The sequence below is a fragment of the Drosophila willistoni genome, unplaced genomic scaffold, assembly GCF_018902025.1.
Source record: "Drosophila willistoni isolate 14030-0811.24 unplaced genomic scaffold, UCI_dwil_1.1 Seg150, whole genome shotgun sequence".
NCBI classification, from domain to species: Eukaryota; Metazoa; Arthropoda; class Insecta; order Diptera; family Drosophilidae; genus Drosophila; species Drosophila willistoni.
This window is the reverse complement of record NW_025814110.1, coordinates 499,413-513,935: the sequence shown is the minus strand read 5'-3', so window position 1 is coordinate 513,935 and position 14,523 is coordinate 499,413. Positions and strand designations below refer to the sequence as shown.

Below are 14,523 nucleotides of genomic sequence, written 5' to 3'. Positions count from 1 at the left end.
CTCAGGCCTGCCATGAAGGCGTGCAGAGCATCGCTCCTAATTTCTGTATTAAGAATGACGGCTGCTTGCTTCTCATGCGTCGGTGCTGACTGCGCTCTCTATTATAACTTTTAACGTTTGTGGATCCATTTCTGTTTGATCGAGTGCCTGAGGCCTAGATTGTACTATAATATCTTCGTCGCTATCAGATTCTTTTTAATGTCCCTATAGGACCAACTCATTGGCAGTTGTTTAACACAGTGTATTAGCGAATTCAATCTAACAATATGACCGCACACATTCAAACTCACAATTAAATTCTATGCAAATAAATTCAAAGCAAATTAGTTACAAGTCTAATGCAAATTATTCACAAGATCACTTTATGCTGCCACTTTTATTATTATTTTTTTTTATTATTGTTTTTATATTTGTTTGGTTTCAAATTTATATATTATAATTTGTTTTTATTTTTTCCGAACAGTCACTTACATGTTGGTAGGGTGTGGATTCTTAGATGGTAATAATAATAATATAATGTTGAATATGTCCACTGGTTCCTGTTAGGGGTTGCCGTTGGTGGGATCCAGCTTATGGATTGGTTTATGTTGATTAGGATGAGATATGATTAGGTATCTGAATCACCGTCCTTGTGGATCAGCAATATATTAGATATGATAAATTGTGTTTCGGCTAAGTGCCGGAGTTATGCTTCTTTATTGTTAAAGGGTTATACAAAAACTGAATATATTGAAGGAAGTAAAAGAGAACTAAACCTAAGTACATATGTATATAGGACACTTTTTGAGCTTTGCTCTTAAGAAATATTTAATATAATAGACACTGGGTCTAATATTGTTTCCAAAGTTCAAGGTGAGGTCAGTTGCTGCGGCGATATATAAGTTAACAAACAATCTAGCGAACTGCCCCTGCACTAAGTCTTAGAAGAATCTGTGCAGCTGCAACGTCGATGTGACGAATTCCACATACAGTGAATCACATTAATATTCGGTTTTTTCTTTTACTCAACTTTGAGCGCAAGTAACTCTACTTAATTTAGCTGAAATTAAAAAAATTTGAATGCTAAGTAATAGTTTAGAATGTTTTCTATCCATAGAGGCGTATTACAATAAATTTTATTCAAAACTAAAAAAGAAAATATCCAAAAACAAAACAAAGTCCCAAATTCAGCGTTACATAAATATTCGGTTTTTTGCTTAATGGTTAAATTAAATACTGTGGCAACTCCCAAAAGTCTAAAATTTTCATGGAATATGGTTTTCCCCGAAAAAGAAACATATGACACACAATATTTAACTTCAAGCACGCGTCAAAGTTTAATTGTTTAGGAGCAAATTAAAATGGGCCGTAAAGGAAAAAATTCATCCCTGGAGCAGCGAAAAGTGGTACTCCAACTACATTTAGAGGGCAAAACTTATAAGGAGATAGGTAGAATTTTGGAAATGAAGCCAAACACTGTTGGAGATATTGTCCGGAGATTCCGAAATGAGGGAAGAGTTGCCTCAATAAAACAAAAAGGAGCGCCAAAAAAATTGGACGAGCGAGAAGAATTCGCAATTATGCGGAAAGTGAAGGCAAATCCGAGATTGAGTGCACCAGACATTGCAGCTGCGATGTCCGCCGATCATGGAAAGGTCGTCTCGGCACAAACAATTCGTCGTACCATTAAAAAACAAGGGTACAACGGACGAATTGCTCGAAAGAAGCCTTTGCTGTGTGAGCGCAACCGCAAATTGAGGAAGAAATTTGCACAGGAGTACTCCAAGATGGATGAAACTTGATGGGATGATGTTATTTTCCTTGACGAGAGTAAATTTAACTTGTTTGGAAGTGACGGCAAGACCATGGTGTGGCGAAAGCCCAACACGGAGCTGAACAAAAAACATTTGAAGCCAACTGTGAAACACGGCGGAGGTCATGTCATGGTTTGGGGCTGCATTTCCGCTCGTGGAGTTGGGGAGCTCGTTTTTATAGATGGAATTATGAACCAAGATTCATATTTAAACATTTTAAAAAATAATTTGAAGCAATCGGCAGCTAAAATGGGAATAAGTGATACATTCAAGCTGTATCAAGATAATGACCCTAAACACAAAGCGCACAAAGTCAGGTCATGGTTGCTTTACAACTGTCCAAAAGTTCTCGACACTCCACCTCAGTCGCCAGATCTCAATCCCATTGAGAATTTGTGGGATGAGTTGGACCGCAGAGTACGCAAAACGCCCATATCCTCGATTACAGTTTTGAAGTCACGTTTGCAGGAAGAGTGGGATAAAATTGGGACAAATTATTTAAAAAAAATTATTAATGTTTGTGTAGGGGGGTCGAACTTCCTTCTGGTTGATGGCAGCTAGGTGAACTTTTCCTTTTCCCTTTTTACTCCCAGTAAATTCTTTGACACGCAGAGAGTATTTTCACTTCACTTGATGTATTCAGGTATAAACTTCAACTCACTCTAGCTTAGCTTAAGAGCAGGGCACCAAGCCCCGCTTGGAGCGGAGTGTGGGGAGTTCTTTCGTGGGGAGAGCGATGGGCACCATCGGGAGAGCGGCGCGAGGTGAAAGCTTCCGCCTCCTTTAACCCTTGTGTTGCCCGGTTGGGCATAAACATGCTCCCCCCCTTGCAGGAGTGCAAGACCCAGGCAGTTTAATGGCACGCTCCGGACAGGGTCCAGCCAAAAACTGTGCGCATCGCAATCGGCCGCCCGCCAACCCCAGGTAGACTCCCTTCTAGCATGACCTCCGTGATCACATCCGCGCCCAGGACCAGAGACACTGACGACGGTCGGTAGAACGTCTCATCCGCCAGGACGATGCCCTCAAACTTTTTGGCGATCTGTGGGTCCACCGGAGCGCTTGGAGTGCGGCAGCACAAGCCATCGACCACCTTCAGGATCGCCTCCAATCGCCATCCTTCACTGATTGGGGACCGGATCACTGCTGCCACCGCTTTCTCTGCCCCTATATTGACGGCTGTCAACTTGAAGGCCGTGGCCAATGACGTCGCCATCGACGATACCGCAGAACAAGGGTCCACCAGGGCCTTCACGTCGAAGGTTTTTCCCTCCGTCTCAATACGCACCATCGCCGTGGGCATCAGATGCGGATTGCGGTGCTGCAGCAGTGTGGTCAAGGTCAGTTTCGGATCGGAGGCTGGCGTTGGCGCGACCCTTCGTCTGGAGGACTCGGGGGTGACTCGGCGTACGACGGAGCTTGGAGTGCGTCGACGTGGCTGTTCATGGAAGTGAAGCAGCGTGTGGTGATCCTCCTCACAGATTCGGCACTTATCACCGCTTAAGCAGCTTCCTCCGGAATGTTGGTGGGCCAGGCAATTGGCGCAGTACTTATTCGCCAGCACTGCCCTCATCCTCTTCTCCACGTTCAGCCGCAGGAAGCGACGGCATCGCTTCAGAGGATGGATTCCGCGACAGACTCGGCAACGGAAGGACTCAGTTCCTCGCGAACATCTGCGCTCCTCTTTCGATGCCTGTACTGAACGCGGTCTCGGAGCCATGGAAACGGGATCTAGGTTGACGAATATCAGGAAGCTGCCGGGACAAATAATGAAGAAAGCGGATTAATGTAGGACGATAGAACACATATTACTACTGGCAGCTCGGCCCTTCTTACTTGGGAGGAAGGACCAAGTGCTGGACGCTACTGTAGTTTTACGTAATGGGTTTGAATTCTTTCTTCTGGAGGAAGAAAGATCAACTTTGCGACGGGACGCTTCACAATACCGCGAGCGGTAAGCAGTTCGACGACGCGGACATTGCCGTCACTGCCAGGGTGTGTCTGGTGGATTCGCCCGAGACGCCATTCATTAAATGGAAGATTGTCGTCTTTGAGTACCACCAGATCGCCCACTTCAAGATTTTTAGAAGGGAATCGCCACTTATTGCGCTTATGTAGCTCCTTCAGATACTCGTCTTTCCATCGGGTGCAGAAATGCTGACTCACGGCCTTCAGACGCTGCCACCGGTTAATGATAGACGGTACCTGATCCTTGATTTCAGGTTCCGTCACGGATAGCAATGGACCGCCAACTAGGAAATGGCCTGGGGTCAAAGCTAAAGAGTCGGTGGGGTCTTCAGACATAGGAGAAATCGGCCGCGAGTTCAAACACGCCTCTACCTTAGCCAGCAGCGTAGAGAACTCTTCAAAAGTATACCTTTGGTTGGAAGTGGCCTTGTAGAACAGAGTTTTAAAACTCTTAACTCCAGCCTCCCACAACCCTCCCATGTGTGGTGCCCCGGGAGGGATGAAATGCCAGGACAGATTCTGATGGCTGTAGTGGGATAATAATAGAACTTAGGAAATCTTTTTCAAGCACTCTGGATGCACCTACGAAGTTTTTTCCGTTGTCGGACTGCACTTGCTGGGGACACCCTCGCCTCGATACAAAGCGAGCGAATGCTGCCAGAAATGCTTCGGTACTCAAATCCGAAGATGCCTCAAGGTGAATGGCTTTGGTGGAAAAGCAAACAAAGACACACACATATCCCTTTGATATGCGGCAAGCGCGGCCGGTGAAACTCTTGATGTCGAAAGGACCTGCGAAATCTATCCCGGTGGTCGTGAAAGGTCGTGCGAAAGTAGTTCGCTGGGCCGGAAGGGTGCCCATTAGCTGTGATTGCAGCCTTCTTTTATAAATCACACAGACTTTGCATGAATTGACCACCGATTTTACTAGATTCCGCAGTCTTGGAATCCAGTATCTCTGTCGGATGAGACGGACTACCAGTTGGCTGCCCCCATGGAGAGAGATCTGATGCGTGAAAAGCACCAACAGCCGGGACAACGGACTTACTACTGGCAACAGAGCTCATCGTAACTAAGGGCCGCTGCTTGTTGCACGCGCCCACATGCTCGGATCACACCTGATACGTCAATGAAAGGATTCAAATTGAGAATGGTGCTAGACGTGGGCAGAGATTTCTTCTGCTGTAGACACCGACGTTCCGTCGGAAAGTAATCACGCTGAGTGACTCGGATCAACGCCTGGAGTACTTGATTGATCTCGCTAGAGGTCACCTCCCCGGAGTAATCGTTTGGAAGTTTACGACACCTTCTGCCGAAACGGATCACATATGCTATCACTCGTAAGGCACGTGCCAGATTGGAAAAACGAGATAATATCTCGTTGGCTGGCTTAGCGATCGCGACGTGGACCTTCACTACCCGCTTCTCCAAGGCAGTGTCTAGTGGGAGTGGTGTCGCTCGCTGCCAGGACTCTTGTGGTTCCCGTAGCCATGGTGGGCCGTGCCACCACAAATCCTTGTGTACCAATTCCTGCGCACTCAGGCCGCGGCTAGGGAGATCTGCTGGGTTGTCCTCTGAACGAACGTGATTCCATAGGGCGTCATTTGTTGCCGTCACAATCTTTGCTACCCGATTTGCGACAAACGTTGTCCATGTGCAGGGTGGCTTATTTAACCACGACAGTACGACGGTGGAATCTGACCAATAAAAAGCCTCCGCATTATCAACTGGAAGTTGCGGAAGAACTGCAGCTGCCAGTTCCGCTAAAAGTGTAGCTCCGCATAATTCAAGGCGGGGCAATGAAACCGTTTTAACCGGGGCGACTCTAGATTTCGCTGCAAGAAGGCAGCATGATATGCCTTGGTCATTGCTAACGCGCACGTAAATTGCGGCACCATAAGCCCGCTGTGACGCATCGCAAAAACAATGGAATTGGATGTCGGAATTTGGGTCATGAAGAACCCATCGTGGAATTCGGATCTGGTCAAGGAAGGAGTAGCTCTTTGTAAAATCCTGCCACCTGTGATGGAGTTCACTGGGCAATTGATCATCCCACCCTAGCTTTTGTAACCAGAGCTCTTGCATAAACACCTTGGCTTGAATCACAAAGGGAGCCAGCCAGCCAGCGGGATCGAATAACTTGGCGATCTGCCCGAGGACTTCTCGCTTAGTATAAGCTGACTTGACATCTTGGGGTGAGATGACAAAATAAAACTCATCCGTAGTCGCTTTCCATCGGATTCCCAGTGTTTTCGCTGTGCTGGCCTCTTCGATGTCGAGGAAATCAGCATTCAGTAAATGACTCTTTGGAATACAACTGAGCACGCTCTTCACATTCGATGTCTACTTGCGCAAGGGAAAGCCAGCTGAACCAAGAGCGTCTTGAAGTTCATTGACCATTGCGATTGCCGTTGTTTCATTATGAGCCCCTGCCAGGACATCATCGACATACAAATAGGACTTGATAATATCGCTAGCCAAAGGAAATTTGGATTGTACATCACTTGCGAGTTGCTGAAGTACTCGGATGGCTAAGAACGGAGCACAGTTAATGCCAAACGTGACGGTATTCAGCTCGTAATCACCAAGTTGCCCCTCTTTATTTCGGAACAGGATCCTCTGAAATGGCGTATGGATTGGATCGACCATAATTTGGCGGTACATTTTTGTGATGTCGGCATTGAAAACTACTCGGAAAAAACGCCACTTGAGAATCTGAGTAGTGAGATCGGACTGAAGTACCGGACCAGGGTAAAGTATGTCGTTGAGACTTACTCCGTTGGAGGACTTGCTAGAGGCGTTAAAAACTACCCGTACCTTTGTTGTGGTGCTGTCGGGCTTGAAAACCGCATGGTGTGGCAAATAAAAATTGTTATTAGTGCCGTCAAATGGAACCTGACGCATGTGGCCCAAGTCCAAATATTCTTGGATGACGGCGTCATACTCAGTTTTTGCCGGAATATTTTTAAGGAGTCGGCTTTCGTTTTTTAGGAACTGAGCCAATGCCCCTGGTCTGGAATGACCAAGGTTGATGTTGGTTGGATCTCGAAACGGAAGTGAGACCGTATATCTCCCCGAAACATCTCTTCTTGTGGTCTTCTGGAAATTGACCTCGCAAACAGAGTCAGAATCTTCTACCGGTTTGCCCGGTAGATCCTCCACCTCCCAAAACCTTGTGAGAAGAGTTTGAAGTCCCTCCTCTCTGCTAACTGCGACCCTCGTGGTGAACGCGGCACATGAACTGACGGGGACCCCTTGCAACGGGCCTGAAATGACCCAACCGAATCTCGTCTCTTGAGCCATTAAAGATCCGCACACTTCGGTCTGGATGCCGGAAAGAGTCACCGCTGGTATTACATCAATGCCAAGGAGTAGATCGATCTTTGCCTTTAATCTGAAGGAGGGGTCGGCTAGAGGAATATTGGGCATTCCTTCCAGTGTGGCTTGGGCTATCGTACATGACGGCAAATCATCAGCAACTTGGGACAAGACAAACGCTTCTATCTCGATCTGGACTGGAGGTCCATGCGATGACCGAATGCTTATGTGACAGACCTTCAAGGTTCTATTGACCTTTCCGTTAATGCCTGTCACTTCGGCCCTGACAGTTTGGAATGGTAACTTCATGAGTCGGAACATTCTTTCGGATATGAAATTGGCTTCAGAAGCCGGGTCTAATAGCGCCCGTGAAGCATAAGTAGTGCCCTTGTGCCAAAAGTCCACGATCGCTGTACCTAGCAACTTATCTCGTGAGGACCTTGCCTCAGAGGTAAAGTAAGTCCGGACAATATTGTGCGAACTGGGCTGAGCTGGGACCGACGTTGGATTATTCTCCGGTCGGGCGTCCTTGTGCAAGAGCGTATTGTGACGCCCCTTGCACGTGAAGCAATTGTGCTGACTCGGACAATCTTTTACTTGATGTCCTCTTGCGAAACAGTTCAGACAAAGGGACTTTTTCTTTATGTATGCCACCCTCTCTGGCACCGGCATCTGAAGGAAGCGGGGACATCGACGCACCGGGTGATTCTCCTTCATACAGAGATCACAGGATTTTGGTTTGGTGGTCACCTTGGCTTCAAATGTATTAGCCTTTCGGGTGGCTGGAATCGGATTTCGTGGAGGTTTCGATGTGGGAACCGAAATAGCCATTGCAGTTGTATTTTCCACCGCTTCGAGCGTACGGAACCGCTCAGTGAGGAAATCGTCCATCATTTGCCACTCTGGAATGGCAGTCTTGTCTCCCAGAGATTGCTCCCATAATGAAAGGGTATTCTTTGGCAATTTGATGGAACAGAAAAATACGAACATGCCTCCCCAAGTGGTTACTGGCAGGCCACAGTGCTCAAAAGCGCGAATGGATGCCTGCAGAGCATTCTGATGATCCTGTAATGCTTTTCCGGACTCATGGGAAATTTGAGGCAGGTCAAGAAGTGCTCGGAATTGGCTGTTCACGATAAGTCGCTTATTTTCGAAACGCTGTTTAAGTGCATTCCATGCCGTTTCAAAACCATCATTTGTAAGCGGGAATTTTGCTACAATGAGGTTGGCTTCACCCCTCGTTTTCGCTAGGAGATGGTACAGCTTTTCAACAGGGGAAATTCGCGAATCGCTTATGTAGATGGCTGTAAACAAGTCACGGAACGTGGGCCATTTTAAATAATCTCCCGTAAAGACTTCTGTGTCAATGGGTGGCAATCGACAGCCTCGTTCTTCTGGTGCAGAGGTAGGCGCATGACGGTTCGGAGGAGTCGGAGCAGACCCTTCATGGATAAGCTCGTTTAATCGAGCCGTGCATCGCTCGTAAACTTGATAGCATTTGTCATATTTAGCTTGGATGGCTAAATCTTCAGAGTTATCGTCTTTACCATCTGTGAGTGCCTCGCATTTCTCATATTCCTGCTCGACCTTCTCCCACAACGCTTGAACTCGATCACGACGGACTTGGAGCGTAAATACGCTGACCTCGGACAGTGACGTGACGTGGGTGTCGACTTCAAACTGACTTAGTTTATCGCAAATGGAAACAAACTTCTTCAAAGCCATGGTGGAAGCAGCTAAAACCCTTTTGGTCTCGGACCGAGTGACTCTTGGGGCGGTTACCAAAATCTGTGGAAGTGGTACCAATGATTTGACCTCTTTTTGGCTTGCTCGTCGTGGCTCTGACGTGGCTTGCTGAAAGGTCGTGCTCGATGGTGCGGACTTGAGAGTTAGTGGACTAGAGAGGGTCTGAAATGCTCGGGAAGGAGGAGTAGTAGGGATGGTACTCCTCTGGCGCTGACCTGGAGCAGCAATTGAGGATTTGCTCGGGGCTGCAGTGTTCTCAGCTGCTTTCTCGTCTTTTGACGGGCTCGTGCTCATAACCCCAGAGAGTGGCGGTTATAAAGTGGTGAGCTGGCTTTGCACGGCTTGAAAATTAGCCAAAAAGACGAACTGGAACGTTTGGGAAAAACTGGAACACTACCAAACCACTTGAAGAACGGCTTTGAAACGCCTTGAAATAGATTGAAAAACCAGAAAACGAGCTGGTACGTTTGGAATGACTTGGAACACTGCCAAAAAACCCTAGGAACGGCTTGGAACACCTTGGAATTCAAATATAACTACAAAGATGCGACTTGGAGCGGGTGGAAACCCTTTGGAATTGAAATAGAACCAAAGATAGGACTTGAAACGCTTGGAAACACTTTGTAATTGGAATCTAACTCCAAAGATACGACTTGGAACGTGTGGGAATACTTTGGAATTGCAATATAACTCCAAAGATGCGACTTGGAACGTGTGGGAATACTTTGCAATAGAACCAAAGATACGACTTGAAACGCTTGGAAACACTTTGGAATTGGAATCTAACTCCAAAGATACGACTTGGAACACGTGGGAATACTTTGGAATTGAAATATAACTCCAAAAATACGACTTGGAACGGGTGGAAACACTTTGGAATTGGAATCTAACTCCAAAGATACGACTTGGAACACGTGGGAATATTTTGGACTTGAAATATAACTCCAAAAATACGACTTGGAACACGTGGGAATATTTTGGAATTGAAATATAACTCCAAAAAATGCGACTTGGAACGCGTGGAAACACTTTGGAATTGGAATCTAACTCCAAAGATACGACTTGGAACGCGTGGGAATACTTTGGAATTGAAATATAACTCCAAAAATACGACTTGGAACGCGTGGGAATACTTTGGAATTGAAATATAACTCAAAAATACGACTTGGAACGGGTGGAAACACTTTGGAATTGGAATCTAACTCCAAAGATACGACTTGGAACGCGTGGGAATACTTTGGAATTGAAATATAACTCCAAAAATACGACTTGGAACGGGTGGAAACACTTTGGAATTGGAATCTAACTCCAAAGATACGACTTGGAACGCGTGGGAATAGAATAAACAAAAACGCGGAACACAAATTTTTACCAATTAAATATTATTCGATTTTTTCCTCAACGTGACCCTTCAACATATATACCCCACAAAGTGCCTGCCAACCTAGGGTATACAGCACAGCTACTTTTGGTCGTTTGCTTTGTGCCGGTCTTTGGCACATGAGCTTGCAGCTGTGCTGGTATACTGCAGTTAAGCGGTACTTATGTATGCACGTATGTATGTATGTATATAGGCTGCAAGGGATAGCGGGATTTGTTCGCGGTGATGGAAAAATATATTTGTGTGCGAAAAAATTAGAAATTTTTGTGGAATATATGTATGTATGGATATGTATATGAGAATCAATATGTAAAATTTTATGTATGGAAAAAAAATATGTATATGTATATGGATATGAATATATATATGTAAAATTTTATGTATGGACAAATATGTATATATATGTATGTGTATGGATATGTAAAATGTTGGAGTATATATATATGTATTTAAAAATTTCTTTTTTTTTTTTTTCCTTTTTTTTTTAAATATGAAAATATGGAATGGCGATATGCAGAGGTGTGAATGGATCGGATTTCTTTATATAAATTAATGTTTTTTTTTTTTTTTTTTTTTTAATATGATTTCTTTTGCTGTGTCTAACCGATATGCCCCCAACTTTATAGGGTGTCTGGTCACCAGAAATGTCTAAGTGTGGCTTTTATATGTGAGAGGGTGGTTCACTTTCGTTTTTTTTTTTTTTTTTTTTTTTAAATCTTTATTATTCGTATTGAAAATTTTCTTCTCTTCGTTGGAACCACCTTTCACTGCGCGCACACTTTTCCCAGGAGTGGACTGTATTTGCACAAAACCTTTATTTTTGGATTTAATGTAGCACTGGATATGTTTGTAATCTTGTCACATTCACACACTCTGCTTGCATATATATATATTTTATATGTAGGAGATCACTTTTTCCGTAGGTTTGATTCACTGCATACATACATATGTGTTAATATTTTTTTTGAAATTGCGAAAAAATATATATTGGAAATAGGCAAATAAAATATGGCGCCTTATATACTTGGCCTATATATGCCAAAGTGCGAGAAAAAAAAACTTGAAGTGGGCGAACCAATATGGCGCCTTATGTACTGGACACATATATATGTATGAAAATTTGGGGACCAAAATTTTCTCTCCTTTGAGGAGGAAAAATTTGCGCGAAAGTAATTTTTACTTGGATTAGGAGAATCAATGGCAACAATTATATGTATGTGAGTATGGGTACGGATGCTGGAGGCATGTACATGTACTCATATACCTATAATTTGCAAAAAAATTACTTAGCTTGAAATATGGATGAAATTCCACCGATGCTAGTGGTTCGAGAGGATCTTAGTATCCGGCTCGAAGGACCAATTGTTTGTGTAGGGGGGTCGAACTTCCTTCTGGTTGATGGCAGCTAGGTGAACTTTTCCTTTTCCCTTTTTCCTCCCAGTAAATTCTTTGACACGCAGAGAGTATTTTCACTTCACTTGATGTATTCAGGTATAAACTTCAACTCACTCTAGCTTAGCTTAAGAGCAGGGCACCAAGCCCCGCTTGGAGCGGAGTGTGGGGAGTTCTTTCGTGGGGAGAGCGATGGGCACCATCGGGAGAGCGGCGCGAGGTGAAAGCTTCCGCCTCCTTTAACCCTTGTGTTGCCCGGTTGGGCATAAACAATTAATAATATGCCAAAGCGCTTAAGCGATACCCTAACAAATAATGGTTACCATACCAAATACTAAATATTACTTTATTACTATTTTAAGCCACTATTTGTTAAGTTTGTATGAAAAAACCGAATATTTATGTAACGCTGAATTTGGGACTTTGTTTTGTTTTTGGATATTTTCTTTTTTAGTTTTGAATAAAATTTATTGTAATACGCCTCTATGGACAGAAAACATTCTAAACTATTACTTAGCATTTAAAAATTTTTAATTTCAGCTAAATTAAGTAGAGTTACTTGCACTCAAAGTTGAGCAAAAGAAAAAACCGAATATTAATGTGATTCACTGTAAGCATAAATACGCTGACACAGAGTCTGACCAAGAGCTCATAGCATGACCATACGCCTTACATATTTACTTCTTATGTATTTAGCTTTAGATTCATATTCCAATTTATGTAATTGCAGGCAGTATATGTACTTATTCAAACATTATTTGGATTATGCACTATGAAATGAAGCCAACGATTACGCGCTTCAATGAGGACATTTGAAGTAACCGATTAATCTAGTTAAAATTGTTGATCAAATTCAAAGATTATTTCATAATGTATGTATTTGGTGATGGCAAACAAAGTGTATTAATCGATTATCGATTTATATAATTAATCGAATCACAGAAAATCAAATGTCGTTTGCTTTAAAAAAATGACACGTAGCTTCTATCCACCACTTCTATGCCACCATAATGTTTGTCATTTCTTTTCTTACTTCTTTTTATAAATATTTTGAATAATACGAACTTCGGAAAAATGTTTGGATCGTAAAAAAGCCGTTCACTTAAGTTATTAATCGATTACCGATTCGATTAATAGAACGGCATTTTAGGATGCACTAAAAAGTAAATCGATATTTTATGAAATCATAAATACTGACCATTTTTTAAATCAATTAGGAAATTACTTTGGGTTAAAAAGTCTATTTTTATACCCTTGCAAAAAGGGTATATTAATTTTGGTCAAAAAAGTGCAACGCATAGAAGGAAGCATCTCCGACCATATAAAGTATATATATTCTTGATCAGCACGACGAGACGAGTTCAAATAGCCATGTCCGTCCGTCCGTCCGTCCGTACGTCCGTCCGTCTGGATCAACGCAAACTCCTCCTAGACCGTTAAAGCTACAGAGCTAAAATTTTGCATGTAGGCTTGTATATACTGCAGGCGTTGTATATCTCGGATTCAGCCGGATCGGATCACTATATCCTATAGCTCCCATACAAATGGCAAAGTCACGAACAGTGACTTTTCTTAATCACTTCGTTATTTTCTGAGCTATTGTCGTGAAATTTAATAGTGGTGAGTTAATTTCACATATAAGCGACTACGCCAAATTTGATCAAGATCGGGTGACTATATCATATAGCTCCCATAGGAACGATCTTTCGAAAACAGTGACTTTTGTCAATAACTTCGTTACTTTTGCCGCGATTGCTTTCAAATTAAACATTTGTTAGTTTAATATATCTGTTAATGACTGTGCCAAATTTGATAAGGATCGGGTAACTATATCATATAGCTCCCATAGGAACAATCGGTGGAAAACAGTGACTTTGATCAATATCTTCGTTATTTCCTATGTAGGCCGTTCTTTCGGAAACATTAGCCTTTTTAGCTTAAACGTTTTTCCACTTTGATGGCTATAGGTAAGGAAAGAGTTACCAAAAAAATTGCAAGGGTATACAAACTTTGACGCGGTCGAAGTTAGCCCCGGCCCTCTGGTTTTTATTCTCATTTGTTATTTATTTATTCGCAATTTAAGTTAGATAAAAAAAAACTATTAGATGTTGTTCACGCCACCGGGTGAACAGCAGTGAGCGGCGAAGAGCAGTGAGGAGTGAGGAGGGTTTTCTGATCCTCGGCATCTACGGTCACACCAGGAGGGGTGACTGGGTTTTTTCCAATGGGCATCGCCATTATTACGAATCGAGATTTTCACCCGAACACCCGTTCATCTCCTGTATATTTTTCTCGAATTGTCAATCTGTTTTAAACCGAACCATTTCGTGTGTGTGTCGGTATACCTAGTGAATTCAATAAATCATCATTAATTAAAACGAAGTTTTTCGCGCGTTTTAATCACTCACGTACGAGACCCTGAAGATATTGGCACCCGCCAACCATTTCAGGCTTAGTCGGGTCCTTCCGTCCCTCCACAAACAGATGTCATTTTTTTTATTATATGACATACGATTAAGAGGGGTTAAATTAAACAAAACAATTGATTATTGCTAATCAAATGAATTATCGGGTCATCAGTATATATGTATATATTTTGTATATTTAAACTGATAGAACAAAACCAATACCAAAGAAATATAAAAAAATCACTATAACTATAACTAATAATTGTTGTTTTGAAAAATGTTTGAAATTTTAATGCTTTTCAAATGCAATACTTAACTTAAGGTAAAGTATGTGGTTACTAAAGCACGAGGTGTATTAAGGACAAAGAAATCCATATACAGTGGCGGTCACGTATTTAAAACGTTTTTTTTTTTTTTTTTTAGTTCCAATTTTCTCGGCTCCTAAATAACTTAATCGAATAATTTTTTCTGTAATTTGTTGGTTATTGTGTTCAGATTATGAACCGTAAAAATGGTC

The 14,523-nt window shown here is 42.9% G+C and overlaps 1 protein-coding gene across 1 annotated transcript; it reads right to left on the bottom strand.

The window, feature by feature from the left end:
- Positions 1-2,573: 2,573 nt before the first annotated feature.
- On the bottom strand, positions 2,574-11,585 carry LOC124460895. The gene is made up of 2 exons (XM_047012489.1): positions 11,493-11,585; positions 2,574-3,547 (listed from the first exon to the last, which is right to left on the bottom strand). The coding sequence occupies exon 2, from the start codon at positions 3,511-3,513 to the stop codon at positions 2,647-2,649; it is 867 nt and encodes a 288-aa protein (XP_046868445.1). The 5' UTR covers positions 3,514-3,547; positions 11,493-11,585; the 3' UTR covers positions 2,574-2,646.
- Between the last annotated feature and the right edge of the window lie 2,938 nt (positions 11,586-14,523).

Coding starts and splice junctions, on each gene's coding strand:
- LOC124460895 (XM_047012489.1), bottom strand. CDS start 3,513: ATGGCTCCGAGACCGCGTTCAGTACAGGCATCGAAAGAGGAGCGCAGA.